We start from the raw sequence: 26,853 nt of genomic DNA, 5'->3' as shown, positions 1-26,853 counted from the left end.
ATATTCCGTACGTAGCAAACTCGCAAAATCACGCTTCGAGCGCGTGGAACAAACCACGTTGGACATTAAAAGAAAAACAAACCTACCGGCGTTCACACCCATTCGGTAACACGTGCGCTTTGCCGAGCGGGGAAAACGTGAATGCGGGTGAAATGTTTGCAGCAGTAAGTGAGTTTTGTGCAGGCATATAGGCGCAGCCTTGTAGCTGGAAAGACTATTTAAATTAAGGTGTACTATTGTGGGTTTTGTTTGCATTGTAAAGTTCTGTATTTTAGGGCGCTTATGTAAGGTTTCGGCGCTGGTCTAGATTCCTACCACAGTTATTAAATCAACGCGCAATATTTGGGTTAGGGTGGGTCAGGTATTATTAGATTCATTATATAATATTATTACATAACCCACCCTAACCCAAACGCTAACTCCCGCACCGTAACCCAAATAATGCGTTGTGGCAAGATTCTAGACCAGCGCCAAGGTTTCTTTTAAAATAGCAAAACCCAAGAAATTGCAAATAGTTTTTGATATTTTGCTAATATTTATAGTTACTTTGACATTAATTGTGTTGTTGTAGGTGTGAATTACAGTTACAATGTGAAATGTTGTATTAGAAGGAAAGAGCCTATTAGTTCTAAGTCCTAATTTCTCTTTATTCCGAAAACAATTTAGTTAATTATATATTTGTCTTTTTTGAAGAAAAGTTAAAATTTAGAAAGTTAAAAAAATTGTCTGTATTCCTTCTCAAATTAAAATGTCAGTTAAAGTAAAAAATGTGTTGTTACTCGACAATGTTGACCCAAGTGCAAAAACTATATTGGAAAGTCGGGGAATAAATGCAACACTGCAAAAAGACAAACTTTCACAAGAAAGCCTTATTACTGAACTTCAGGTTTGTAATTAACCTGTTTATACTTTTAGCTACTTTGCAATGAAATCCTTTAGCATCAAGGTAAAAACTCCAAGCCTGCATTTCTATTGTACTGTATTTAGTGGAAATAAATAAATGAATGCCATAGCAAAACTAGTTTAGGCTTTTAATTGTTGAACCCATGTAAATGATGTAATATAATCAAGGGGATATTCCTTATTTTCCCAAAAGAAAATTGGATTCCACATTATATATTTTTTGCAGAAATATGATGGAGTTGTTGTTCGTTCCGCAACAAAAGTTACTTCTGACATCATTGAAAAATGTCCAAATCTTAAGATTATTGGTAGAGCTGGAACTGGAGTCGACAATGTGGACATTCCTTGTGCCACTAAACATGGAATTGTGGTCATGAAGTAAAAACAAACTTATAAAGTGATAAAAATAATATAAATATGATTATTAATATGTATATGTTTTCAGTTCATTTCCTTGTACAAAGTTTGCTTCCTAAGTATTTACCTGTTCAGAGGTTATCAAAATATTCAATAGGAATTCCATAATTGTCATAATGTATATATATTTTTTACTGTCCAAGAACTGCAAAAAATTTTTAATTTTAACTCATTAGCAGTGTCATATGCAAATTTTATGTCAAAGCTATATATATATATATGTAATGAATTCAACCTTACCAGTATTGTCATTTTTGTTTAGCAAATTTATAGCTGGTTAGAAATTAAATGTAGCTGGGAATTGCCCAGTAACAACCATCAGTCTTTGTTATATTTGCAAACTACAAAATATTATAAATGTATTGTGTTTACAATTATTTAAAAATTACATTGCATCAAACTTATATTTTTTTAAGTTTTTGGTATATTCACCAATTGCAAAGTAGTATAAATGTATTGTGTTTACAATTACATGAAAATTTCATGCATTAAAGGCATATATATTTTGTTTTCTTAGTACACCGGGAGGCAACACACTAAGTGCTGCTGAGCACACCTGTACTTTGATCACATGTTTAAGCAGAAATGTACCAGCTGCAGATGCATCAATGAAAGCAGGAAAATGGGACCGCAAAGCGGTTGGTAGAACTTTAATGGTAGTTGCTTTTCAAAATATTCAGTTTTAAAAATTCTGAATTACTTTTTTAGTTCATGGGCCATGAGCTGTTCGGAAAGACCCTGGCTATTGTTGGCTTAGGAAGAATAGGAAGAGAAGCGGCCATTAGAATGCAGTCATTTGGAATGAAGGTAAAGTATTCACTTTTTTTATATTTATATATACCACATATATATATCTATATATATATATAGAGAGAGAGAAGTGAGTTTACTTTTGTACCATAACAGGTGATAAAAAAATGTTCAATTATATGATACACCTTTGACCTCTGTATCCATTTTTTGTTATGAATCGTTCATGTTTGATAAATTTATATATGGAGAAGTTTAAGAAATTACTATAACAAATAGTTTACTAAATAATTTTCAGAAATTAAAAGTTATTTAATTTTTGATCCGGAAATATAAAATACCATTTTTCTTAAAAATCGTTTGTCATTTTTAGACAATAGGATTTGATCCATTGGTTTCGAAAGAAGAAGCGGCCAAGTACAACATCGAATGGCTAACAGTGGAAGAGATTTGGCCCAGGGCAGATTACATCACTGTTCACACACCTTTGATCAAACAAACAAAAGGTAACCGCTTCTTTAAGCCACAGTAATATTATTTGCTGTTTGTGGTGTCAAGTTATAACTACCTTGCAGGAATGCTGAATGATGAGTCCTTTGCGAAATGCAAGAAGGGTGTGAGGGTCATTAATTGTGCTAGAGGTGGAATAATTGATGAAGAAGCTTTGCTTCGTGCTCTAGAAAGTGGACAGTGTGGGGGTGCGGGATTAGATGTGTTCGTCGAAGTAAGTGATTCAATATGCCTTCACCATGATGTGTCTCTTGTATTGTACGGCCTTAAACCAACGCAAAATTCATCAGGTAGATTTTGTAAATTATCTCAATTTTTGCATCAGTGATTAATGACCATTACCAGGACAACACCAGTAGTCCTCCACCACTTAGAATTAAACTGGTAAATGCTCTATTTAACCTGGGCAATGCCAGTTTTTTGCCAAGTTTTATGTAAATGTGCATATTGGGAAAGTTTAAAATATATTTATTATTCCGGTACAATTGAGTTTTTATAGAGCCACACATACTTAAAAATGTGAGAGATTTCATTTTAATAAATAATTTTGCTGTGGTATACAAAGCAAGCATCATTTTGTAGGAACCTCCGACCAAACTTGACCTGGTGAAGCACCCAAAAGTGGTAGCATGTCCACATCTTGGGGCTAGTACCAAAGAAGCCCAGTCCAGATGTGGGAGGGAAATAGCTGAACAGATTGCAGATGTTTCGGAAGAAAAGGGCTACTTTGGAGTGGTAATAAATTGTGCATTACTTATCTTTAGAGTGCTAAATTAAACTGATACCCCGAATATTGCCTTCCACTTGATTCTGTTTGGTAAGTTTGAAATTTTTGTTTTACAGCTGAATGCTCTTTGTCAAAGTGCAAGACCTGGTGTTTTAGTGTGTAGATGATACTGATACCCCGAATATTGTGGTAAATTCCACCTTATTCTGTTTATTAAGTTTAAAATATTTGTTTTACAGCTGAATGCCCCGGCTCTTTGTCAAGGTGCAACTCCTGGTGTAAGTGAGTGGATCACTGCACTTACAAGCGCCGGCCATCTTGTGCGAAGTTTTATGAAAGAATCTCCAGGAAAGATAACCATAGAATCTTTTGGTATAAATTGACTTCTAAACTTAATTTAAAACTAAAACCGGATTGAATAATAAAACATGAAGATAATGTAAAAAGGAATAATATCTTTTTTATAAATAATTATTATAATAGATTAAATTTTATTACATCCTTTGCAAAACATTTTTTTAAATATTTTTATGTAATGTCAGATTGCTTTGGTTCTAACTAACCTTACATCCTTGCTTAAAAGGAGATCTTCTTTCTGGTGCTGGCCAATGCTTAAAGGCAGCCTTTAGTGCAGGATACATGAAAACTGCCTCCACCTGTGTAAACCTCATAAATGCGCCAGCTCTTCTGGCAACGAGTGGGGCTGAGGTGAGTGTAAAGTAAACAATGGACAATTGGATATATTAACGCCCCATTTCTCATTGTTTCGTGTTGTAAGCATCGTGGTAAGCATTGGGTCTAAATTAAGAAGGATAGTACATTTATGCTTGTGGAAGTGTTTACTTTAATTATCTATTGATATTTCTCTTTTATGTTTTACAATATATAAATCGGCAAAATTATAACCTACTATGTTTTTTTCTTTCTTGAAATAAAAAGCTTTTAGTGAATGTTTTCTACATAACATATTGATACCAATAATTGTGGATTTTCTTCCTGAACACTAGATCCTTTAAACTAGTTTTAGAATTATTTTTTAAAGCTGTTGTGACTGTTATTTATATGTAAAATCTTTTATTTTTGGTCTATGTTGTTTAAAGTTTTGATTTACTTAGGTAAATGTGAAAGCAGGCCAAGTCACAACTAATCTAGCATGCATCGTTTCAGGACAAAATGAGACAACAAAAGTCAAGTAAGTATATTTTGTTAAATTGATTATTTTACGCATATAACTAAGTTTGACTAGTTCTCACTGGAACACACAATAAGACCTATAAAGCAACCTTATCTAAAGCGGAATAATCTATAATATGATAGTATTACATCAACCACATATTATAGCCAAATGCGCTGTAATATCGACAACGGGAATAATACCTAAAATTGACTGGAGGAAGAGGGTATGGGACTTTTGGTGACTATCAGTCTGCCATTGCCTGTTTGGTGTCAATGTTTGGGCGCTCTAGTTTAAAATGCAACCGTTGGGTTGCCCCTGTTTGAAGTTAGGGTTTGGTAATTATAGGTAGGGTTAGAATTTGACTAGCTAGGTAAAAGTTGTGTAGACCTGTTTCTAGTCTTTTAGGTCTTTGACGGGTTTGGGGCGTTATTTTGCTTTATACGTTATACTCTGACTATTAGGCATTAGTCTTATTTTGGTCTTTTTTCAACCAGCATTTTATTTAAACTTTGATGTTGTTAATTTCAATCTTATGGGAGTCCGTTCTCACTTGCAAATAAAATATTCAAATGATTTTGTCATTTAGCTTTTTTCATAGAAATGGTTAACTAGACAAGAATATTTTTCAGCCTTGTAATTGGTGTAATAAGAAAAACACCAGTGTTGGTTGCCATTGATGGAATGAAGTTGTCTGTTCCAGTCATTCTTCAGGGAAGTCTCATTGTTTTGCAATCCGCTGCTAAGAATCTTAGCAGTATTATTGGTGAGATATTGAAATGCTTTACCATACTTTAAGACTCCAAAAAAATATTTAAATCACTATAAGTGTTTGTCGTTTATACAATATTTATGGTGAAGTAAGCAAATAATATAAATTTATTTTCATGGTATATTTTGCTGTTGTTTTACCTAGAAACGCTAACTGGGCAAGGTGCCATCACTACATCGTTGTCAACCACTGAACCAAAGAATCCTCTCCAGTGGTTTGCTTTGGGTACTGACAAACCAATTGATGTTAAGATATTTAGCAACTACAATGCAACCTTCACACAGTTTTAATGTTCTGCACTGTACACCTGATAGGCAATGGTGGTGTTTATTTATTATGTAATATGGCGAACACCATAGTTTTGTTTTGGTGCTGCATCTATTTTACACTTTCACTGAAATGTGTGCTGTTTCATGTACTTTTAAATAGGTAACATTAACATTTTTATAAGGGCTTCTGGAAGCAGTAAAAATCAACAAAAAAACATATCTTGACCTTTGTTGTTCAGCCTTATGGCTTCTATTTTACACATAGTATTTTATGTTTTTCAAAATATATCTTCAATTGTAGTTGTAGAAGTGTATTGTTGCAAAGAGTTTCAATATTCCATTTTCCACTGTAGAAACAGTAACACTCATCAGCAAGTTAAATTCATATTTTATTGTGAACAACCTTAAAGCATTTTTCGCACTTTATTTAATCAAGTTATTATGTCCTAATATTTGTAGCTTACAAATACAACACAGTTACTGATTTTAAATGAATTGTATATGTCTTCCAATATCCAGTACTATAATTTATGTAACAGTGCAAAAATTGTTTTTATCCATTCTCATTTGTGATTTATTATAAAAGGTTTGTAACAAATGAAAAAAGGGGGAGCACAAAATTTAAATAAAAAACATTGTAAAACCATCGTGTTTATGACTAGCTGCTAGGTTGTTTTTAATTTCTGGTATAACACATATTCAACCAAAAAAACTTTTGTAAAGCATTGATAATTTAGCTAAATATTAGATATCTAGTTAACCTTAAACTTACTAATCTGTTGACCTGGTTTATTTGCAAAACTAGAGAGACTTTTAACTAAAAGTGAGTTTACTAGGTTGAAAAGCAACAACAAGGTAGCGAAGGACAGGTTATTTATTTACATTTAATAGCTACAAACCTTTTAAATTATTAAATAATGCATTTCTTCACAAGTGTATGTTTTAAAATTAGGATGCGAATATAACAGCTTTTCAAAGATAAGACCAAACAACATGATTGCAAATTATTTTTTATAAACTGTTTAAATTTATATTCTTTTAAATAAAATTGCACATAGCATTGTTCAAAAATAAATTTTGAAAATCCATTTTTTTCACTTGCTGATGAGTGACTCCATAAAATTTGCCAACTTTATGTCCTTGTTGGAAAGTCCACCGCAGTCATGTGTACTCAGAGTGACTTGAACCTAAAATGATCCAAAAAATATTAATTTAAAACATTCAGTGAAACTAAGACAGTTTCACGTTAATCAAATTTGGATTTATATTTGAACCATACAAACCTTGTTGTAAACATTAAACCATTCTGGATGGTGGTCGTGTTTATCCGCATGCAGTGCCACCCTTGTCATAAATCCAAATGCTTGATTAAAGTCTGTAAACAAGAATTCTTTATAAATTGCATCTCGCTTTTCAACCATCGACCATCCAGTGGACTGCAAGGGTGCGAGTTTCGTCGTTCGTTCTTCGTCATTTAACTTCATGGTCCTTTTCTTGGCAAAGTTCTGCACACAAATGCAAATGTAGCCTCCAGTGCAAATGTGAAATGTCACGCGTACAGTTGCTACAACTTACAACAGCAGTGCCGCCTAAATACACAACGCAGGCTGTTGTGTTTGGCGTATCCAATAGTGGTTTACACGCGCTTACGGCACGTAGCAGGAAACAGCGAGCGCCATTTGTAATAAGAGCTGCCATATTGCTAGCATTCCGTTCAAGTTACCAAAATGCTAAGTAGAAAGTGTTTTCAATTTGTTTACAGAAATAATGATTTTATCAAAAGCAATTGAAAACAAAGTTACACTCGCCCAAAGGCTACTTTAACAAGAATCGGACACCAAATGTCTATTCAAAAAACAGAAGATACCGCTGCTTGATTTCTATGTGCTATTTGTTGAACCATGACAAAATAAAAATAATTAGAATTGAGAACGTGGGAAATTTAAATGCAAGTATAGATTGTGTTTATTGTTGTTTCTTTGCATTGCCGCTATTTCTTAAATACTTAAAATAGCTAAGTGCAGCGTGTTTATGTATTGTGTTTTACTGTATTGTTTGTACGTTTCTTGGTTTGTAATATGTTGTCCTGTTTTATCAATATTATTGCAGCATTTACTTAAGGAATAATATGGCGGCAACCAAACAGTTGAACAAAATTACCCTAAAAGGTTCAGCAGCAATCGTATCGGAATTCTTCTGTAAGTAACAAGATAACTAATTATTTTTTTTGTATACTTATATTTTTGCTTATTTATCCATTTACGTTGCAAAAACAATCTGTGGCCCAAAAATTTTTATGATAGAAAAAACTGTAAAATAGGTTTAGAACAAAGCACAGCAGAACATATTTCCAAACAGAATATTTATTCAACCTTACATTAGTGAGATACTTGCGGCTGAACAATAAATTTACATTGACTTTTAATTCCTCCCCAAGCCATTATTCATGTAAATTTAAATATAGTGACACAAATGAAACTAAATCTAGCTTTTTAAATGTCTGTGGCCCACCTCAAATCTTCTTATGGCCCACCAGTGAGCCATGGCCCACTGGTTGAGAACCGCTGCTCTAAATGCCATATACTTTTACATTTTGAATCGGTTGTTGGCTCAGAGTGCTCAGTAACCCATCTGGAAAGTATGGCAAATCTCAATGAGATCTTGCGGGTGCACAGTAGGGTTCCTGCAAATTAACGGTCCTGAATCTCTTGGAAGTTTCTTATAATCCCAGTTATTTGGCAACATAGCAAAACTTGAAAGAAACTTGTTGTTTTTGACTAAATAAAGAAAAAATATTACCAAACCTATTAAAGTCGTTGCCTGAGTTGCTTTATTTGCGCTTACCAGTGGAAAAACTTAATTAAATTTGTTCTACCATTAAAAATGTGCCCTGCCAGCGTTTTTTTTTAAATAAATACAATCAAGGGTGCAGCCTTCAATACACGGTCTTGTAAGATTACCGAAGCAATACTACAGAACATAAATGAGCGTAATTAAATGTTTGGATCAAATATAAAATAATTTTAAACATCATAATGACGTAGTTAGGTATAATTTTTTCATCGGATTCCCGGGAATTTTTATTTTTCATTCCCGTTTCCCGGGAGTGAAATAATACGGAAAAAAGAGGAACCCTATTGCGCTGAAAAAATTGGGGTTACCAGGTACAACTAAGGTGAAAAATGCACCCCTTAAACTTTAAAACATAGAAAAATCGGGTGCCTAATCATTATTTTGGGTGACATGTTAGTGTTGGAAAAAATCATTTGTCATACTTTCCACTGTGGATTGGGTAAGAACCAGACTACTTCACACTGAGATGTTGTGTGAGCAGCGCCAAATTTTGAGGTGTGCAATAACGTTTTTTTCAAACCTGAGGTATATATGAAATCCTACCGCAGTCAACCAGTGATGACTTAGTCTTTTTGGAAAAATGAATTGACTTATAATTTTTTAACAAGATCTGGTTATTTAATTTATTCTACCAGACTAATAGCTCGCAGACTGACCCATTAGTGATTATACAGTGATTTAGATGAGGGTTGGGGTTAGCATTTGGTTTGGATTATTAAATTTATTTTTCAGAGTGGTTATATTGATTTAAACTAGTTTGTTGTTCGATGAAATGATCAACTTTTACATTTTTTTAATAGTCTATGGAATTAACAACATACTGTACCAACGTGGAGTTTATCCACCAGAAATGTTCAAACAAGAAAAGAAGTATGGACTGACAACACTGGTGATAACAGATGAAGGGTTGCACAGCTATTTGAACCAAACAGTTCTTCCTCAACTAACAGGTTGTTTTTTCTGTATGTAAAGTGTGTGTTGAGATGTCCATACAAGAATTTTGTTAATACAAGAGGAGGAATTAATTTATGCTTTTGATTTGCATCATTATATTGGCAGTTACCTTATTGGCAATAATTGAGTTTTTTTTCACAAAAAAAAATTAAATATTTTAATAATATTTTTTTCCATTCTTTGTTGTATGTGCATCATTTCACTATCAACACAGAATGGTTGGAAAAAGGTGTAGTCCGACGACTTGTTGTTGTGATCAAAGAAACTGAAACCAATGATACACTCGAAAGGTGGCAATTTGAAATAGAACGTGAAGCAACAGAAGGCGTAAAAAACAACAAGTATGTAAACTGGATTGCCCCTTTTTTTGTTCGAACTAACCTTTTTATGTTTTTCCAGAACCAAAGACATTGCAGTAATTAACTCTGAAATAAGGGCAGTCATTCGGCAAATAACAGCAACTGTCACCTTTCTTCCACTTCTCGAGACGCCATGTAATTACATTATAGCATTTTATCTTATTACCTTTAGTGTTGGATATTTTTTGCACATAATTTCGCTTGGGGACCTGATTATCGGTACACCTAGAATGGTGTAATAAATAAAACATAGTTAAATCTTTATCTCTTTTAGTGCAATTCTTTCAAATTATATTTACCTTGCTACATTCCCTTTAATCTTAATGTTACTTTCCATTGTTAAATAAGGGTATTAAATCTAGTAAAATGTATTGTGCTACAGGTTCTTTTGATCTCTTATTCTACACCGACAAAAATGTGGAGGTCAGTGATAAGTTGGTGGACTCAAGTCCTTGTTTGATAGCAAACTCAGAAGAGGTCAAACTGCGTTCTATTTCAACCTCCATACACAAAGTGGATGGTGCTGTCTCATATAAATTTGCCATGTGATGGAAAAGAAACATTAACAGTGTTCTTTTTTAGTATATAATTTTTTGTCTGTGATAACTTTCAGATTAGCGTGTTCACTGCCAATTAACTATGTTTCAATAAGGCTTGTAAGTACCTTTTACAAACTAAAGGAATGTATTTGTTTAGCTGTTAATCAAAATAACCCTTTTTCTTCTGTTTTTACTGTTGCACTGATGTAAAATGAACAATACATACTATATTGTTTTTATGCACCATAGCAAACATCTATATGGGTATAGAAGCTACATAAAACCAAAGAAACAATTACAAAAAGTGTGGAGCAGTGAAGAGAAGCAGGGCTGGTCATAAAAAAAACAGAGATGTGTTGTACAAAGTTAGAACACAAGAAGTTTAAAAAGACAGCACCAAAACAACAAGCAAAAACATGTGCAGGAAAATAATGATGAAAAAACAGTATGCGTTGCATGAGGTAGAAAGGTGCATAATGAATAAACCATGCCACTACAAATGTGGAGCATGTATTAAAATCACGATTGTAGGTAAAAGAAGAACGCTTAACTTGAACAACATCTGAGCTGGACTGAGCTCTGGCAGTAACAACAGACATAAAAAAGTAAACAAGACCATACAAAGGAAAGCTGATTAAAGAAATTGCCCATATCAACGGCGTTCCATAAAGGTATATTCCATCGCTTGATCTTGAAAAAAGTTGACCCTGCATAAGTATTTTTAATTACACCAAAAGAAACTTACGAAAATAATATATAATTATATTACCTCCAATAAGATCGGCCATTCCCAAGGCTTTGACCAATGGTCACCATACTTTGGCAAAAGCTTTGAATTCATGACTAGCATTACGACATGTGCTTCCAGGAACTTTTCAAGGAAACTTAGTGTCTTTATATGCTTGTAGGTCACATTGCTGATTGAAGGGACAACACTTTCAACAAACCACAGTCTGTTATTGTGGTGTTGTCTGTCCTTTGCACAGTTTATCTTAAATAACAAGAAATCTCAGGAATAACATTACAGTCAAAAAATTAAAATTAGTTACCTCTCTCTGTTTACCCGCCCATTCTGGCAAAATTCTGGAGCTCAAATGAAGACTACAGTTGGTAGCCACATTTATCAGGTAAAAATAACACTGGACTGTGCAAATGTTTTTCTCATCAGCTGAAAATGACATGTATAATGACATTGCTTAAGTGACACATTATGTAACAACACTAAGTATTGCTGCAATTACCAATCAAATGTATTCTCCATTGGTCACTTCCAATTGGTATGTTCCGTTCATGTACACCAGCCACCAATAAATATTGCGCACTCAATGCCCTGCTCCATTGGTTTTTGTTGTCCAGAGGAATTGCCAACCTTGCCTTTGTCTTTATGTGGGTCAGTTGAATTACATCTCCCTGGCTAAGTATGCTATCCTTCAGACAAAAGGCATGATTGCTAATTCAACAATAAGCATGGAGAATATTGGACAAAACAATACTTACATTGTTGTCCAAAGCTTTACGCATTTGCCACATGTTGTTTGAATCACTTGCCAAATAACCAGTTACCTATAATATACCATGTTATTTATTTTGAATAATGTTATGTCATTCCAATTAGTCACTACAGTGTTGAAATTACGGAAACCATTTTTAACCTTACTTGCTGGTGTTCCTTATGTTGTAGTGATTTTGGTAGCGTTAGGTTGTGAGAGTGAAGAATGGCACTATCCCAGTTGCTTCCACGAACTGTAACCAGAGATCCAGATGGTACAAATTCAGGAATGCTGGAATTGTAGAAAGAATTGCCTGTAAAGAACAGAAAAAATAAAGTTATGTTGTGAAAATCTCTATCACTTAAGTTAACAAATAAGTGGAATACCTTTTAATCCTGCTTGAAAAGCTGTGCTAAACAAATATGCACCATTTCCAGTATTGCACAGGACTTGAAAATGAATCCAAAAAATAAGCATGTACACTGTGATTGGCACTAATATAAGCCCGAAAATTCGAGCAGTGAAATGTTTAAGAAATATTCTGATGGTAGCATTCTAGAAAAAAAAATTTTTAGCAGGTCAAAACAATAATCGTTGATAAATATTGTTTACCTTTGCATTAATTAGTATATTGTACAAGTCCCACAAAGTCCAAATGCCCACATACACAACAGTAAAAAGTCCAACAAACTTTGTTGCCATCACACAAGCAAGGCTAATGCCGGCAAGTATCATCCACAGCCACCATGAACAGCTGAAACTTTGGTCAGGTAGGCTGTTTGCAGTGTGGCAGTGCATAAATCTGTAGAAACAAAACAGCTTTTATTTACAGGCAAATAACATATTGTCATACTTTGAATGTTACCCTGAGAGGATTCCTTGCGAAGCTGTTGTTTTTGTTGCACTGAGAACAGTCAGTACCATAAAGAAAATAAAGATACCATCAAGTAAGATGTACTGAGACAAAGTGATGAGCCCGATATCAAAAATCTGTCATGAAAATATTTTTGCAAGTGATGTAGTAGCCTATATATTCTAACACTATTAGAGAGTTTTACCAAAAAAAATGAAGCAAGAATTGCAGCTGAAATTTTTCCTGATAGTGTGACCACCAATAAATAAGCCAATGGTACTGTCATTGATCCAAACAAAGCAGCAACAACACGCATTTTCACATATGGTACAACTGGGTCAGTCATGTTGACATTGTAATAATCACCAGCATTGGCAAATGCAAACTTGCCATCATATCCAAGCATAAAACCTAGACCGAAATATAAAGTAAACCACTAAGATCAAAAACAATAATGCACCTCCTCCATTAAACAAGTGATATTTTATCATATCCTAAAAAAACATTGTCTATGTTTATTACCTGTTCCAGCTATGATAAGCTTTCCAAGAGGTGGGTGTACATCAAAGAAAAATGTACGATTAATATAAAAACCAGACATTTTTCCAAAGTGTGTTTCATCCCAGCACACATAGTTTGGTTTGCTGATTTTGTAAACTCTGCATTTAAGTATTGTACAGAATGAATTGACAGCTACAAAAGCAACAATTTGAAACATAGTTAATGTCTTACCGAGTGCATATGGCAATAATCAATATGAATGCACATATTGCATAATGCTTTGACATCACTTTACAATTCCTGTGGCATCACTTTAATTTACATTTCCTATAAGTGTTATAAAAAAAATGCTAATGAAACTAAGAACACAAAATGCCTATTTATGGTCTTTTTAACACATGTGTACTAAATAAGCTAATTGTTATTTCAATGTTAAAAAAACATGCAATTGTTTTGCTGCTGTGTCCCCAACTGTTTGTGCCAAAGATGCAGTGGAAGCATTTGTAATCCCTTCAATACTGCCAAACCTTTCCAACAAAAGCTTTGCTTTTGTGCTGCCAACTTTCGGAAACTTTTGAACAACAGAGAGGATAGTTTTGTCTATACAGACAGGATGGGACTTTTTGAGAAATGGATTTCTACTTGGTGTTCTCATGGCTGAAGAAACAGCAAGCGCTAAAAAATTGGCTGCTTCAATCCAACCGTCAACCGGAATAATATTCATATCACAGTTTAGCACAACAAAGTTTTGAATTTCCATGAATTTACAGCTGGTCAGGTCAGTTTTGTCCAGCAGCACGTATCTCTCGCTAAAGCCTTTAGAGTTGCGTAACTTCGCAACCCGCATTTTGTAGCTCTTTGAGTTTGTTGTTGAAATCAGGTCTTTTTCTGTGATGTAGATGACACAGGTATGGCTGGAGGGGTGAAAATCTGCCACTCCTATATCTCCCATGTAGGACAGGTCAATTTTTTTCTTGAGTAAAGCTGAAAGCTCTGTGTCTTTCCAGCGAGTGTGTATCAAAAGCGTTCCTGACGGAACACATAGTCCCCTTCGGACTGGTGTGCATTGAGTCTGCATTATAAGCCAAATCAAACCAATTATGCAAGAATGCCTAAACGCATACTCGTGGTAAAAGAATGTATAAATAGATGGAGATTAGTAAATTATCTGGGTTCTTAGTAAAACCCTCTGTTCATAACTTCGGCTTGATAAAAACAAAAAGCTCAGCTGTTTACTACAGAAACCCAAGCGAGCGTTTCACGCTTGTTTGCACAATCTGTTACCTACCGTGACCATGATGCACTTATTTTCTTTTAGGGAGTCGAACCGGAGTATGCTGAACCGGTTTTAGACTAATTTTACCAGAACTGTTCGTTAAAATCGAATATTTAGAGTTCACTCCAGGATGATGTCATAAACAATTTGATGAGTTAAGCCGTAACATGTTTTAAACCAAGCGCAGCAATATATTTAGTTTAGTGCAGTATTTTCTTTGTGTGCAAATCACTTTCTTTAATAAATCATGTATAAGCTAAAGTCAAGGTTAGTTGTTTACAGAATAATAGTAATGCTGTATAGTTTAGTAAATAGGTCAGTGAAGTGAAACGCCATCAATTAAACCAGTTGAGTCAATCAGCAAAGTTTTTCAAAATTATCTTGAGAAATGCCAAAACATTGAGCAATATGCAAACTCCCCCAAAGAATCATCCTGTTTCCGCCCCTGGTTAAGCACTATAAGACAAAAATGAAATCCCACTAAAACTAAATAGTTGTGAGAAACGCACGGCAGGCGGAGTTAACAAAGGGCGTGATAGAAAAATGTTAAGAACCACTGGAGTGGTAGATCGAAGTTTCCTAGTCTGGCGTAACGCCCCTTGTTGGCACCAAAGAGTTAATGGATGCGTTATGACACGCAAGTTTTTTCCACTGTCAGGCCTTAACTAGAATACACCTTTTTTAAACTAATTTGCGTGAAATACGTTTTGGGGTTATTTTCAAAATATTGTACACAAAGTTTTAATTAGGCGTTCATACTGACCCAATTGCTCACGTCGTACTTAAATAACACGTTTAGCTGTTTACTACAGCTCATTATTTCCAAAAGTGTTGTCCGCGGTCACTCCTTACGCGACGCAATACGTGTTTTATTTATACAGAATCGAGTATTAGGGCGGAATTTAAATAAACGATCGGACTTAAAAAGTAATACCGATTAACTGTGTACGGTACATTAGTTCATTAAATTAATGATTTATCGTTGATAATAAATGTTTTCAGCGTTTATGCCGGTGATATTACTAGTCTGCGACAATTAGAGCGGGTTTCAATGCTCGTACAATCATTTTTTACTTTGGCGATTATATAGGCTACTTTCATAGTTTTGCTCGTAACTGCTTTCTAAGTAAGAATAGTGGTTTAAGTTTTAGTTAAAATGCTGGTTGTTCCTTATTAGTTGCGCATTTTCTATAAAGACAAACGACCGATGTTATAAAGGTCAATCAGTACAGGCACACATCAAACTATACGAAACGAATAGGTAAACATTGCACTTACTATACGCTGCGGTGGGTTTCAGTTCCTTAAAATGTCGCCTTCAATAAAAGCGCACTGTACTTGCCGTCACCTGAACATTAAGAGCAGAGCAGACTGCTTGCTTGCTTACTGGCCGCAAGCCAAACCGCTTCGTGTGTTACCAGAACCTCAAATACTGTTTAGAGTAGTATATGCCTGCTACAGACTCGGTTTAGATTGCGGAAACCTTGTGTTTCAGATAAAAGTTATCGAAGTAGTTTGCATCACTGAGGTTATCATGTAATACCTCTTGTGTTATTCGTATACCCACTGTACAGTGAAATATTTGGATAAACTGGGCAGCAAATCAACAGAACCATGCCTGGCTCGGAAGTGTATCAGTGGAATATACACGAATTAAAGGTTGGAAGTGACCCGTTTCTTGGCGAGGGGAGCTATGGCCTTGTACTCAAAGCTTACAAAGATCACGTCGGAGTAGTTGCCGTTAAAATGACAAAGTCAACCAGCAAAGACGACATAAAAACATTCGTTAGGGGTAAATACGTCACATTTAACATACCGTAGCACAAGCTGTAGTTGTAACTCTAAACAATTAGTTGTGTAGAAATGGCTATAATGCAAGTTTACCCCTAAAAACAATGCAACGTTAGTGAGTAAGCTAAGTATCATACGGCGCCAGTTGCAAAGTACACGGCCTAGCAATTCCGTACGTGTCATTTGTAAAAATAAAGCCTGAGAAATATGACCGGTGCACCCTTTATTTAAAGAGTCGGAAGGCCTGTTTCGCGTGCAAAGCTGCAAGAACATCATTAACGTTCTCGGCTGGGTGAACTTGCACGGTAGAATGATCGGCATTGTGATGGAGTACGCCGAACATGGAAATTTGGCGAATTTGCTGCAAAACCGTCGCATTATTATCGATCCCGAGGTTAAAAACAGGTTGGAATTGTTTATTCGGACGTTTCACCTGCAATTTTCGCTCGACCAATGTTTTCACACATATATTTCAGGTTCATTCACGAATTTGCCCGCGGTTTGAATTTCCTACATCACGTGCGTATCGACCAGCGCTTGCTGCATTTAGATATCAAGGTGTGTGTTTTGGTTTTGAGATAAAGCTTTTCGCGGGGTGCTTATGGAGTATCTGAATATTTCGGAGACAATGACACTACGTAAACCTGATATGCTGATATACAGCAGAACATAAAGAGCGCGGTGGAGTGTGGAATGTCGAGCGCTGAGTAACGTGCGGTGCGTATTTACAAAGTAGCTGAAGTTTCAATCAATCAAGGATTAATTTACTGTGGAAACGTATCCTTGGCTTATCTTAAAAAGAGCTCGCGATAGCATAATTAAAAGTAGGCTAATACCTACGACAAAGTAATACTTAACGACAGTTGTAGAGTTTAAAATAAGCAACTCGAAAGCCGATCTTTAAGGTCAAATGTGCAATAATGACGAAATTCGAAAATCTTTCAGCCTTGCAATCTTCTGTTGGACAGCGATTTGCACCTAAAGTTTTGCGATCTCGGTGGCAGCGTCCTATCGACCGTCACCGGCTCTGAACTTCATCGGCGCACTGACCCGACCCACGGTACGCTGGTATACTGTGCACCGGAGCGCATTCAAGATCCCAACGTTATTAACTCGCGGGTACTTAATGTTGTGCTTACACTGTTTATTTTGCAGGCACATTCAATCTTAAGACTGTTTATAAAACAGATATAAAACATGAAATCATTTCTTCAAATTTAACCTTTTTACAAAATTTTAAGAAATGATTTTATGTTTTTGTAAACAGTCGTAAGATCATCTGATAAGAAAACAAGAATCTTCCTTTTACATTTTATTGTCTGTGGGAGATTCCTTCCTTACGTGTTTCAGCAGGCACATTTGAGACATTTTCATACATTGTGGTAGGGGTGGATCCATAGGGGGTTTAAGGTGACGCGCCACAAAAACTATTTATTTGCAAACTGAACTCAAAAAAATAACATCAAAGTGTAGCCTCTACATCGAAATGACAAAATTATCATAATAAACGTCATTACAAAAAATTCAAGATATTGTTTTTCACGTCAGTTTTTGTGTTTTACGACACCAGGCGCGGATCTAGGATTTTAGTTTGGGGAGGACCATGAAATTTCAGATATGACGTCACAAAAGTATACCTTTGCGTGACGTCATAATTCAGGTACAAATAACATCGGCTGGCCGAATAAACTAACTCCTGCAAAATAACGCGAAAAACAGACCTTTTGAAAGCACGAAAAAGTAATAAGGTTAGCCTCTACAGTGGGCCGGTTTCCTAGTTTGACCCGGTATGAAGAATATCGCTGAAAGACGCTACCATGTCTATTGTCTACAGATCTTGCTTTTTCCCGAAAAGGCGAGAGCAACCGCACATGCTTCCAAAAAAGCGCCGAGGTCACGTCGCAATAAAACCATAGCGTTGTCTGCTGCGGTCAGCAGTGGTTCTTTCATGACACTTCTCTCAATTTTTAAGTTACTGTAGTTGGTTTTTGCCAAATAAGGTTGCTGAAATGAGCAAAACTCTATGCAGAGTTAATCCACACATTGGATGGGTTATTCAAATCCTTACACAAGGGTCGGCAACCTTTGTGTAGTAGTCGCGGGCTAAAACCAAACTCAGAAAGGTCTCTGCGGGCCGCACAACATATGTTAAATGAGATTTTGTGTTATTACAACTTTATAACAATTGTGAATCAGGTGGGCCTCGGGTTTTTTGCACTTTAAAAACGTGTTTATAATTGCTTTTAAGGAGGCAGTAAAGTCTTGGCGCAAATTCGCTAAAAAAGCATATACTTGGTTTAAAATTCGAGTCCACACGTCGCCACTCTCCCTACTACTATTAAAAAAGTGTAATAAAACTACTTTGAGAAAACGCGATAAATTTTATAGTTAATGTATTTTAGTGTTTGTTAACCATTTGGGGCACACCTGGCGAGCTCAGCGAGCGCGATTTTTTTGGTATACCGGTATTTCTTTTAAATTTCTTGTTTTTGTTACATTTAAAAAAAAATGGTTAAAAAATATTTGTCGATTATGTTTGAATACGTTTTTGGTTTGTCCGCGACGCACTTGGCAGCTTTCCACGGCCCAACAGTAAAGAAGCGCTGATCTAGTTCAAAAAGAGCATCAAAACGTAAACACACTGGATGTATAAAGATCATTAGCACGATGGGGGAAAATTTTTTTTGCATTTACACACTTAAAATAGTCAAAAAGTATTTAAAATGGACTCGTGTCTAGTTTGTCAAAGAGGCGGCGGGCCGGATGAAGTATATTGGCAAGCTGGTTCTGATACAGATTTGCATTAACAACAAAAAAGCTTTTAATTGTACTTGGATATACGTTGGTTATTATATAGTCGAGGTCAGCGTACGGTCACTTAAGCCGTCTCTGCAAATCTGAAAAACGCCGCTTTGCGCGAATGCGCGAAACGAATTTTACCATTTTTTTGAAATATTCATTTTATGGCGCCATAAGCTCGTACACCACTACAAAGCTTAAAAATATGTCTTATTTTGGCGAAAATAGGCCATACTACCTAGGGAACCGCGAAAATAAGCTGCCTATTAAGTAAAAAAATGTACATATTTTTTAGTTTGGGGGGGCATGGCCATATCGCCCCCCCCCCTAGATCCGCCCCTGCCCACCCCTCGAAAGCCCACCCCTCGAAAGACACCCCTCGAAGAAATGCATACAAATATATTTATTTACATTTTTACGATCCAGGTGGACATCTACAGTTTTGGCATTTCATGTTGGGAAATTCTCACCAGAAAAAAAACATTTGAAAGTTATACAAACTTAACTTCGGAGTTGTTTTTGCGTCATTTGCGAGAAGGACGAAGACCCGAGATCTCACAGCAGAACATATCTGAGGTTGTAGCTTTTTTTAGCGAATACTGTACTTTAATATAAAAAATATAATTGTAGTGAAAGTTGGTTTTGGCGATTTATCGATAAATCGAATTGTCAAGAAACAAAATAGATTCCTGCCTTTACTCGGTTGATTCTTTGGTCTGACGAGAAACCAAAACCGTGAAAATTACATTCAAATTCGTGTTCACTTCAAATTATGTAAACAAGAAAAAATATCATTAGCAAAAATATACTTGCAGCGCAGCAGCGAAAGGTTGGGGTTTTGACGATTTATCGATAAATCGATTTGTCAAGCAACAAAAAAACAATTTCATAACTAATAACTAAGTGAGATTAAAGTAAAAACTATTTAAATCTCATTTCTTGCGCAGTGCCCTAAACTCTTTCATCTGGTTAAACATTGTTGGCCCTCACTGCCATCGTCTCGTCTGGACACGGGGAGGATTGTTACATTTCTCGAAAATGAATGCCCAATCAACGAAAGAATTGTTGTTCGTGAGGTAACACATATAGCCTTAATACCTAAAGATTGTAGATAGCAAACTACCGTATTAATATTATATCTACATGGCTGGGACCAGGGCTGCTGAGTCGGAGGCGGTTTGTTTTGCTGGAGTCGGACTCGGGATTCGAGTACGACCCCATAAGACTACCTGAGTCCCGAGTCCGGCATGCGCACTACCAAATTTCAAACCTGATAGTGTCACAATCTCTAAATTGTAAAGGTGGAATATAATACGGTTAAATATTTTTCAACCAGGTATTGTAGTTAGATGGATTATATGACACCAGATTGCTGTATATCCACCTTAACTTTGTAACGTAAAAGGGTAAAATACATGCTGTAGAATCGGACTGGACAAAATCGAACATTTGGCCGGAGTGGGACTCGGGAGTAAACTTTTTTGATAGTACCGCAAACGACAGATTTCGTAAAAATGTATGAATGGTATAAAATTTAAACTAAAAGCTGTAGTTCAAATCGGGTCGTCTTTCGGAACAAACAACTTTACCCCTTAATCTAAAATTGCAGGTGTCTTCCATTCTTCAGTCGCTTTTGGATTACAACGGCACAGATCCGCTGACGAAAGAAAGAGCCACCACCACGCTTCCGGAACACATATTCTCGCTTCCAGGTTACTTCGGTCCTTCACCTGGCAACATTCACCAGCATCCGATTACTCGTGCTGGATTGTACGATCAGGGTCGAGCTCCCACTTCTTACCCGGGAGCTTATAACCATGCTGTAAACCGGGGGTCGGCAGAAGTCAGTTTTACCCACCAAGGCTCGGTTCCACGAGCTACTGTACAACAAAGTCACCAACCAATCTACTACCCTAGATCCCGCCATTCGAGCCACAGCAATCCGCAAGACTTTCAAAATCAGTTGTTGCCTGCGCCGCAGCTGTACGACCCAATGCCAAATCATTCTGCGCCGCGACAAATTCCGCAAACGCAGCCGTACTATGTCCAACATCAATCCTTACCCCCACTACTTTCATCTTCGATATATAGTAACAACGCAGCAAACCAATATAACCTTCAACCATCACCTCCGTTTTCACCGAGCAGTAGTAACGTGTTTGCATCCCCAACCCCGCCAACTGCCAGTAGTAGACTACTGACTCACCAGGGAAACCCATTTTCCCAATCCTCCGTTTCCCAAAGTTTTCCTCCGCCAGTAAGTCAATTTCCCGTGGGTTCCGAAATTACTGGTAACGCGCTGTCGCAAGGATTTGCCCAATCGAATTTACCAAATACCAGCAACCAGACTATAGAAGTCCCACAACCATTTGCTCACCAAATAGGTGTAAGCCAAGGTGCGGTTGCTTCGTTATCAACGCATGCTTCTTCGCACACTGGACATAATAGCTTCGGTCGTAGCAACGATTTGCCATCAACATCCAACCGCCCAAAGAGTGGCTTAACAGGCGTATTACAACTAGGCGGTATGTTTGCACGACAAGCTTTAAGGAATCCCTTTCAAATCGTGCAAAATCCTCAAAGTGTATTTGAGACTGGTAAGTTTAGGTTGTAACACTGGTTTACCTGCAAGGATCTCAATGTTGAGTGATTTATATTCTATAACAATTTGACTTTGTATATCTGTTGCAGCCAACAAAGGCATCGAACAAGCCCAGCAAAAAACAGAGGAACGCGAGGAATTGCTCATTGTCGTCATGGGAGATTCAAGCGCAGATGAAGTACATTCCGCTTTTAAAACATTGCTACATAAACGGGTAGGTTGTACATTAAACATGTTTGACACAAAAACAAAACCAATCGTAAAATATTATTTAGGCTTCAAACTTTACTGAGTGCTTTACGTAAAATGCTTTTTGTTTTTGTGCACTCTTGGCAAAATCTTTTCACGTAGGCTAAATTAGTTTTGAAATAGAGTGCGCGAATATAATTTATGGTATTTTTTAAGACAAAAAAAGACCCGTACACCTATTCCTTGGACAAAAATCCGAGCAATTTATCTACGCCCTTCGACGCGGCGGTGCTTTGCTTTACATCTAATAATGTGAGATCCTTCGAATGCATCAAGTCGAAGTACCTGGTCAAACTGCGTCGGCGCTCGCAACACGCGGCGAAAATGGTCGTCATGAAGGTGCACAACTCTAACTACAGCTTTTTGAAAGACTCGCGAAAGTACGTGGACGAGGGGCAGGGCCAGGACCTTGCCAGCGAAATCCGCGGCAAATTCTACTCGTACAAGTCGGGCAAATTGAAAAAGGCCGAGGACCTCTTCGAACTCGTGCGAGAAATGGCAATTGAGGCTCACGAGGAGTTGTAAGCGGCAAACTGGTTGAGGTATAACCTCTGATACAAGTTTACTTTTATGCAAGTCTTTTACGCATTCGTAATCGTGTAGCAGTCAAACGAACGTTATAGGCCACTGATCCGCAGCTCTTTTATTTGGACTCGATAGCGGCAACAAGCAAACTCATTTAGCGGCAGAGTTGCCCCTCTAAACACAACATCTGTGATTTGCAAAAGTCTACTTAAAGTTTTCCTTAAGTTTTCAATTATCCCGTACCAGGACTGGAAAAAAATACATCAGTAGTTGACTTTTCAACTTGTTAATGCGGATGCAACTTTTTTTACTTATCCCATATACCCCACTTTTGAACTCTTTCTTTGCGTTTACTCAAAGTCAAAAAGATTTATATGTTCTTACATTTGTTGCTCTAACAGTGTACATTGTACACACCGTATTTATTTGATAAATTTGACATGACATTATGAAGCTCGTACTGTCTTAGAGAGAACGGTTTTAGCACAAATATTTGCACTGTCAATCTGAATTTTGTCGATTATTAGCTAGCAACCTAAATTAGTAAAAATCTAAAGCAAACACGTTTATTTCATGTTCTGTCGTACAGAGTTGGTGTTTGTACTCTGTTGTTCTACCTTGACTTCAAACTAAACTGATGTGCGTAACAAAATTACCGCCACACACTGAGCGTTTTGTATTGTAGAATATTACTGTATTGTTTAGGACCTGTTTTCTTGAGATTCTAAAACACCAACGTATGCAACAAGTGTTAAGACTATCGCTACCATTGTATTTTTTATGAGTTTTTATGTTTTACGCTCATTTTTAGAGTGATATGATATTTGTGTACTTATTAAAAGGTGGCACTATAGCCATTACTCATAGAAAGTCTATGCAATTTGTAAAGCACTATATTACACGAGTGCTTTGGACAGCCAGCCATCCAGAACTATTTTATTTGGTAAAAAATCGTTGCACTGTAGCGGGGCTTTCCTTCGTTTTATAGTTTCGCTAATCAGTCTACTCGTCTCAAAACTATTTTGTTCAACTGGCTTGACTCACAGGAATTCGAACTTTGTAATCCCATAGCTTAATATCCGCTGTACTGCTCGCGTTTTCGCGAGTGTTTTTGCGTAACTATATAGTATTCTGCTTTTGTTGAATAAAGTTGTTTTGGATCTCTTTTACAACCTTTGTGGTTTTGTTTGGATCATATGGAAAAAAGATCAACAACTAGAAATGTCGGAGCAGGCTTAGATCCCGATATTAACAAAAATAATAATAACACTAGACGGGGGTGCGGTTGTTGTTTATTTTGTCAGGGGGTATACTTTCAAGGTTTAGTGTTATTTTTTTTTAATTTTTAATTTTTTTTTTTTTTCAATTTTTTTTTTAATATTTTTGATTGACTTAATTATTTATTTTTATTTTTCAATATTTTTATTTTTTAATGTTTTTATTTTTATTATTTATTTTTTTTATTTAGTTTTTTTTGATTTTTGTTTTAATTTTTCATTTTTTATGTTTTATTTTTATTTTCATTTTTTTTTTTTATTTAATACTTTTTATTTTTTAATATTTTGTATTGTGTATTTTATATTATATATTTTGTTTTTCATTTTCCTTAACTTGTTTCTGCAAGCAAAAACAGATATGGGCCGAAAAATTCCCCACTTAAGCCTTTGATGCGAAAGGGATTCAAATATGGCGTAGATTTTGGGAAATGATCGAAACATATATTTGATAAATAGAATTTACGTAGATAGTGTGTATGGCCATTTTATTACATTTTGGCCAGCTTACGTGTTTGAAAAACAAATATTATCATTCTCCCAAAGACTTAAAATGGTTTAACGCCTATGGTTTGCTATACTTTTGCAAACTTTTACTCGGTAAATTTTTACCATGGCTTGGTCCGAGCAATCACTGTTAAAACAGACTTTAAATCTGAAGTTTTAAACAATATGAAACACACTATTATGTTCTCAATACGCAAACTATTAAATCGAAAGTTTTGCTAGTTGTTTAGGCCTGATGTTGGTAGGTTGGTTGGAGCAACATGCACAACAGGTGCTAACAGAGAGGCGTACACTGCCTTAAGATTTCGCATTTAAATTTGCAGCGGACACTTGATTATTAGGCGAAGCTTATCGCAAAGTAATTGGTCGCCCGAAAAAATGCTGACGCTGCATTTAAAGCAAGCATTATAAATGTGTCGCCGATATTCTGCTTTGAACATCTCTACTCGCAATGCTTCCCTCCGTTAATTGTACGCTGGGTGAAACTTTATTCACGGCCTTACCTCTTTGTGTATTACCGCGACAATACGATGAAATACGATTTGGAGAATTTTGGAAACATCGTATTTGGAGAATATTTGCTATTTGCACCTGTTCTGTATGTTACTCCAATCCAACATATCTACACACAATTATAAGTTGTGTATAATAATATAATAACTTATGGCTTTGAAGCGAAGGGGGTTCAAATATGGCGTAGATTTTGGCAAATGATCGAAACATACATTTGATCAATAAAAATTTACGTAGATAATGCTTACGGCCATGTTATTACATTTTGGTCAGCTAGCATGTTTAAAAAGTCAATATTTTCATTCTCTCTAAATGATTTAACGTCTATGGTTTGCTATACTTTTTCCAACTTTTACTGTGTAAATTTTTACCATGCCTTGGTCTGAGCAATCACTGTTGAAACAGAGTTTAAATCTGTAGTTTTGAGCAATATGCAAACACGTTTATGTGCCTAATAAGCCACGTTTTATATTGAAAGTTTTGCCAATTTAAATCCAATAAACGCAAGATTTATTTATTTATGACGCCATGTTATGACGTAGCTTTGTAACGTCGTCGTTAAGAATGCGTTAAACTTAAGCTTTTTGTTGTTGCGGCCCTTGTATAATTATATTTGCTTATACCTGGTGTTGATATGTTTGAATGGTGCAACAATTACAACATGTGCTAACAGAGATGTGTACACTGCCTGTAGGATTCGCATTTAAATTTGCGGTGGTAAAATATTTTGTGTTGTAAGAGCAATACGTTTTTTTAATTAGAGAGGCCTCTTTATGAAAGGCAAGTCGCATGTGCATAGTTTTACTAGGCAAGCCACTTCCAACACAAATGTTGCACGCGCGGGACAATAGGGCGCAGCAGGGATGCCAGCAGCCGCCTCGTCGCGACGCGAGCTGGACAAAGCAAGCGAATATGAACGAATTCTGTATGAAAGTTTTTCTGCTGCTAGATGGCTGTCGTTAGCTACAAAGTGCTAAAACGCAATATTTCAGGTTTTTACCCCCCAAGCAAAGGCCCCTGGGAGTGCAGCCTCATAAACTTTTACAAAGCACCTACATACCACTCTACGCCATGTCTGAAAATTTGAAGGTTCTACGATGTCTACTTTTTCTATAAAGCTTCGGACAAAAGTCGGTCTGAAACAAACCATAGGAAACCATAGGAAACCAAAAAAGAACTAGACGGGGGTGCGGTTGTTGTATATTTTGTCAGGGGATATATTTTCAGGGCTTAGTGTTTATTTTCAATTTTTACTTTATTTTAATTTTTTTTTTTTTTAATTTTTTTTTTAATATTTTGTATTGTGTACTTTATATTATATATTTTGTTTTTCATTTTCCTTAACTTGTTTCTGCAAGCAAAAACAGATATGGGCCGAAAACTTCCCCACTTAAAATATGCCTTTGATGCGAAAGGGGTTCAAATATGGCGTAGAATTTGGGGAATGATCGAAACATATATTTGATAAATAGAATTTACTTAGATAATGCATATGGCTATTTTATTCAATTTTGACCAGCTTACGTGTTTGAAAATCAAATATTATCATTCTCTTAAAGACTAAAAATGGTTTAACGCCTATGGTTTGCTCTACTTTTGCAAACTTTCACTAGGTAATTTTTTACCATAGCTTGGTCCGAGCAATCACTGTTAAAACAGGCTTTAAATCTGTCGTTTCAAACAATATGAAAAACACTATTACGTGCCTAATACGCAAACTATTAAATCGAAAGTTTTGCTAGATAAGTTTAGGCCTGATGTTGGTATGCTGGTTGGAGCAAGATGCACAACAGGTGCTAACAGAGAGGCGTAGACTGCCTTAAGATTTCGCATTTAAACTTGCGGCGGTAAATACACCCTATTGACACTTAATTATTAGGCGAAGCTTATCGCGAAGTAATTGGTCGCCCCAAAAAATGCTAACGCCGCATTTAAAGCAAGCATTATAAATGTGTCGCCGATATTCTGCCTTGAACATCCCTACTCGAAATGCTTCCCTCCGTTAATTGTACGGTGGGTGAAACTTTATTCACGGCCTTATCTCTTTGTGTATTACCGCGACAATACGATGAAATACGATTTGGAGAATATTGGAAACATCGCATTTGGAGAATATTTGCTATTTGCACCTGTTCTGTATGTTACTCCAATCCAACATATCTACACACAATTATAAGTTGTGTATAATAATATAATAACTTATGGCTTTGAAGCGAAGGGGGTTCAAATATGGCGTAGATTTTGGC

The 26,853-nt window shown here is 36.1% G+C and overlaps 6 protein-coding genes across 9 annotated transcripts; 3 read left to right on the top strand and 3 right to left on the bottom strand.

Annotated features, from left to right (window-relative positions):
- Window positions 1-671: 671 nt before the first annotated feature.
- LOC146161286 (D-3-phosphoglycerate dehydrogenase-like) lies at window positions 672-6,162 on the top strand. The gene is made up of 12 exons (XM_083384137.1): window positions 672-886; window positions 1,130-1,281; window positions 1,838-1,958; window positions 2,029-2,127; window positions 2,444-2,576; window positions 2,646-2,794; window positions 3,163-3,315; window positions 3,547-3,679; window positions 3,891-4,015; window positions 4,423-4,499; window positions 5,114-5,247; window positions 5,398-6,162. Exons 1-12 carry the CDS (start codon window positions 749-751, stop codon window positions 5,541-5,543), a joined length of 1,560 nt encoding a protein of 519 aa, XP_083240263.1. The 5' UTR covers window positions 672-748; the 3' UTR covers window positions 5,544-6,162.
- LOC146161285 (pterin-4-alpha-carbinolamine dehydratase-like) lies at window positions 5,924-7,350 on the bottom strand. Its single transcript, XM_083384138.1, has 3 exons — window positions 7,098-7,350; window positions 6,806-7,027; window positions 5,924-6,709 (listed from the first exon to the last, which is right to left on the bottom strand). Exons 1-3 carry the CDS (start codon window positions 7,218-7,220, stop codon window positions 6,617-6,619), a joined length of 438 nt encoding a protein of 145 aa, XP_083240264.1. The 5' UTR covers window positions 7,221-7,350; the 3' UTR covers window positions 5,924-6,616.
- A 140-nt stretch (window positions 7,351-7,490) lies between these two features.
- Window positions 7,491-10,523, top strand: LOC146161284 (mitotic spindle assembly checkpoint protein MAD2A-like). The gene is made up of 5 exons (XM_083386099.1): window positions 7,491-7,720; window positions 9,176-9,325; window positions 9,544-9,670; window positions 9,729-9,823; window positions 10,071-10,523. The coding sequence occupies exons 1-5, from the start codon at window positions 7,651-7,653 to the stop codon at window positions 10,235-10,237; spliced, it is 609 nt and encodes a 202-aa protein (XP_083242225.1). The 5' UTR covers window positions 7,491-7,650; the 3' UTR covers window positions 10,238-10,523.
- Window positions 10,435-13,471, bottom strand: LOC146161283 (protein O-mannosyl-transferase 2-like). 4 transcript variants are annotated; one of them, XM_083386094.1, is made up of 12 exons: window positions 13,303-13,471; window positions 13,093-13,229; window positions 12,776-12,981; window positions 12,583-12,707; window positions 12,330-12,519; window positions 12,104-12,272; window positions 11,885-12,030; window positions 11,725-11,790; window positions 11,469-11,655; window positions 11,277-11,395; window positions 10,997-11,218; window positions 10,435-10,934 (listed from the first exon to the last, which is right to left on the bottom strand). In XM_083386094.1, the coding sequence occupies exons 1-12, from the start codon at window positions 13,356-13,358 to the stop codon at window positions 10,464-10,466; spliced, it is 2,094 nt and encodes a 697-aa protein (XP_083242220.1). In that variant the 5' UTR covers window positions 13,359-13,471; the 3' UTR covers window positions 10,435-10,463. The 4 variants fall into 4 exon arrangements, with proteins under 4 accessions (XP_083242220.1, XP_083242221.1, XP_083242222.1 ...); XM_083386095.1 differs by having other exon boundaries at window positions 10,997-11,203; XM_083386096.1 differs by having other exon boundaries at window positions 10,655-10,917.
- On the bottom strand, window positions 13,381-14,282 carry LOC146161282 (Fanconi anemia core complex-associated protein 24-like). The gene has a single exon (XM_083386098.1). It carries the CDS (start codon window positions 14,147-14,149, stop codon window positions 13,493-13,495), a length of 657 nt encoding a protein of 218 aa, XP_083242224.1. The 5' UTR covers window positions 14,150-14,282; the 3' UTR covers window positions 13,381-13,492.
- A 1,679-nt stretch (window positions 14,283-15,961) lies between these two features.
- Window positions 15,962-23,370, top strand: LOC146161281 (uncharacterized). The gene is made up of 9 exons (XM_083385124.1): window positions 15,962-16,139; window positions 16,372-16,543; window positions 16,615-16,696; window positions 17,084-17,257; window positions 19,364-19,513; window positions 19,885-20,013; window positions 20,547-21,534; window positions 21,629-21,753; window positions 21,945-23,370. The coding sequence occupies exons 1-9, from the start codon at window positions 15,962-15,964 to the stop codon at window positions 22,311-22,313; spliced, it is 2,367 nt and encodes a 788-aa protein (XP_083241250.1). The 3' UTR covers window positions 22,314-23,370.
- Window positions 23,371-26,853: the final 3,483 nt, after the last annotated feature.

This window comes from Ascidiella aspersa, chromosome 3 (genome assembly GCF_963924565.1).
Source record: "Ascidiella aspersa chromosome 3, kaAscAspe10.2, whole genome shotgun sequence".
Taxonomy (NCBI): Eukaryota; Metazoa; Chordata; class Ascidiacea; order Phlebobranchia; family Ascidiidae; genus Ascidiella; species Ascidiella aspersa.
The sequence above is the reverse complement of the archived record's forward strand: the minus strand, read 5'-3'. Positions and strand labels throughout refer to the sequence as shown.

Coding starts and splice junctions, on each gene's coding strand:
- LOC146161286 (XM_083384137.1), top strand. CDS start 749: ATGTCAGTTAAAGTAAAAAATGTGTTGTTACTCGACAATGTTGACCCA. Junction 2,128..2,443: donor TGCAGTCATTTGGAATGAAG/GTAAAGTATTCA, acceptor TGTCATTTTTAG/ACAATAGGATTTGATCCATT. Junction 3,316..3,546: donor AAAAGGGCTACTTTGGAGTG/GTAATAAATTGT, acceptor TTTGTTTTACAG/CTGAATGCCCCGGCTCTTTG.
- LOC146161285 (XM_083384138.1), bottom strand. CDS start 7,220: ATGGCAGCTCTTATTACAAATGGCGCTCGCTGTTTCCTGCTACGTGCC. Junction 7,028..7,097: donor ATTTAGGCGGCACTGCTGTT/GTAAGTTGTAGC, acceptor ATTTGTGTGCAG/AACTTTGCCAAGAAAAGGAC. Junction 6,710..6,805: donor GGTTTAATGTTTACAACAAG/GTTTGTATGGTT, acceptor GGATCATTTTAG/GTTCAAGTCACTCTGAGTAC.
- LOC146161284 (XM_083386099.1), top strand. CDS start 7,651: ATGGCGGCAACCAAACAGTTGAACAAAATTACCCTAAAAGGTTCAGCA. Junction 9,326..9,543: donor AGTTCTTCCTCAACTAACAG/GTTGTTTTTTCT, acceptor CTATCAACACAG/AATGGTTGGAAAAAGGTGTA. Junction 9,671..9,728: donor GAAGGCGTAAAAAACAACAA/GTATGTAAACTG, acceptor ATGTTTTTCCAG/AACCAAAGACATTGCAGTAA.
- LOC146161283 (XM_083386094.1), bottom strand. CDS start 13,358: ATGTCAAAGCATTATGCAATATGTGCATTCATATTGATTATTGCCATA. Junction 13,230..13,302: donor ATTATTGCCATATGCACTCG/GTAAGACATTAA, acceptor ACTTAAATGCAG/AGTTTACAAAATCAGCAAAC. Junction 11,791..11,884: donor AACATAAGGAACACCAGCAA/GTAAGGTTAAAA, acceptor GGTATATTATAG/GTAACTGGTTATTTGGCAAG.
- LOC146161282 (XM_083386098.1), bottom strand. CDS start 14,149: ATGCAGACTCAATGCACACCAGTCCGAAGGGGACTATGTGTTCCGTCA.
- LOC146161281 (XM_083385124.1), top strand. CDS start 15,962: ATGCCTGGCTCGGAAGTGTATCAGTGGAATATACACGAATTAAAGGTT. Junction 16,140..16,371: donor CATAAAAACATTCGTTAGGG/GTAAATACGTCA, acceptor CTTTATTTAAAG/AGTCGGAAGGCCTGTTTCGC. Junction 20,014..20,546: donor AAAGAATTGTTGTTCGTGAG/GTAACACATATA, acceptor CTAAAATTGCAG/GTGTCTTCCATTCTTCAGTC.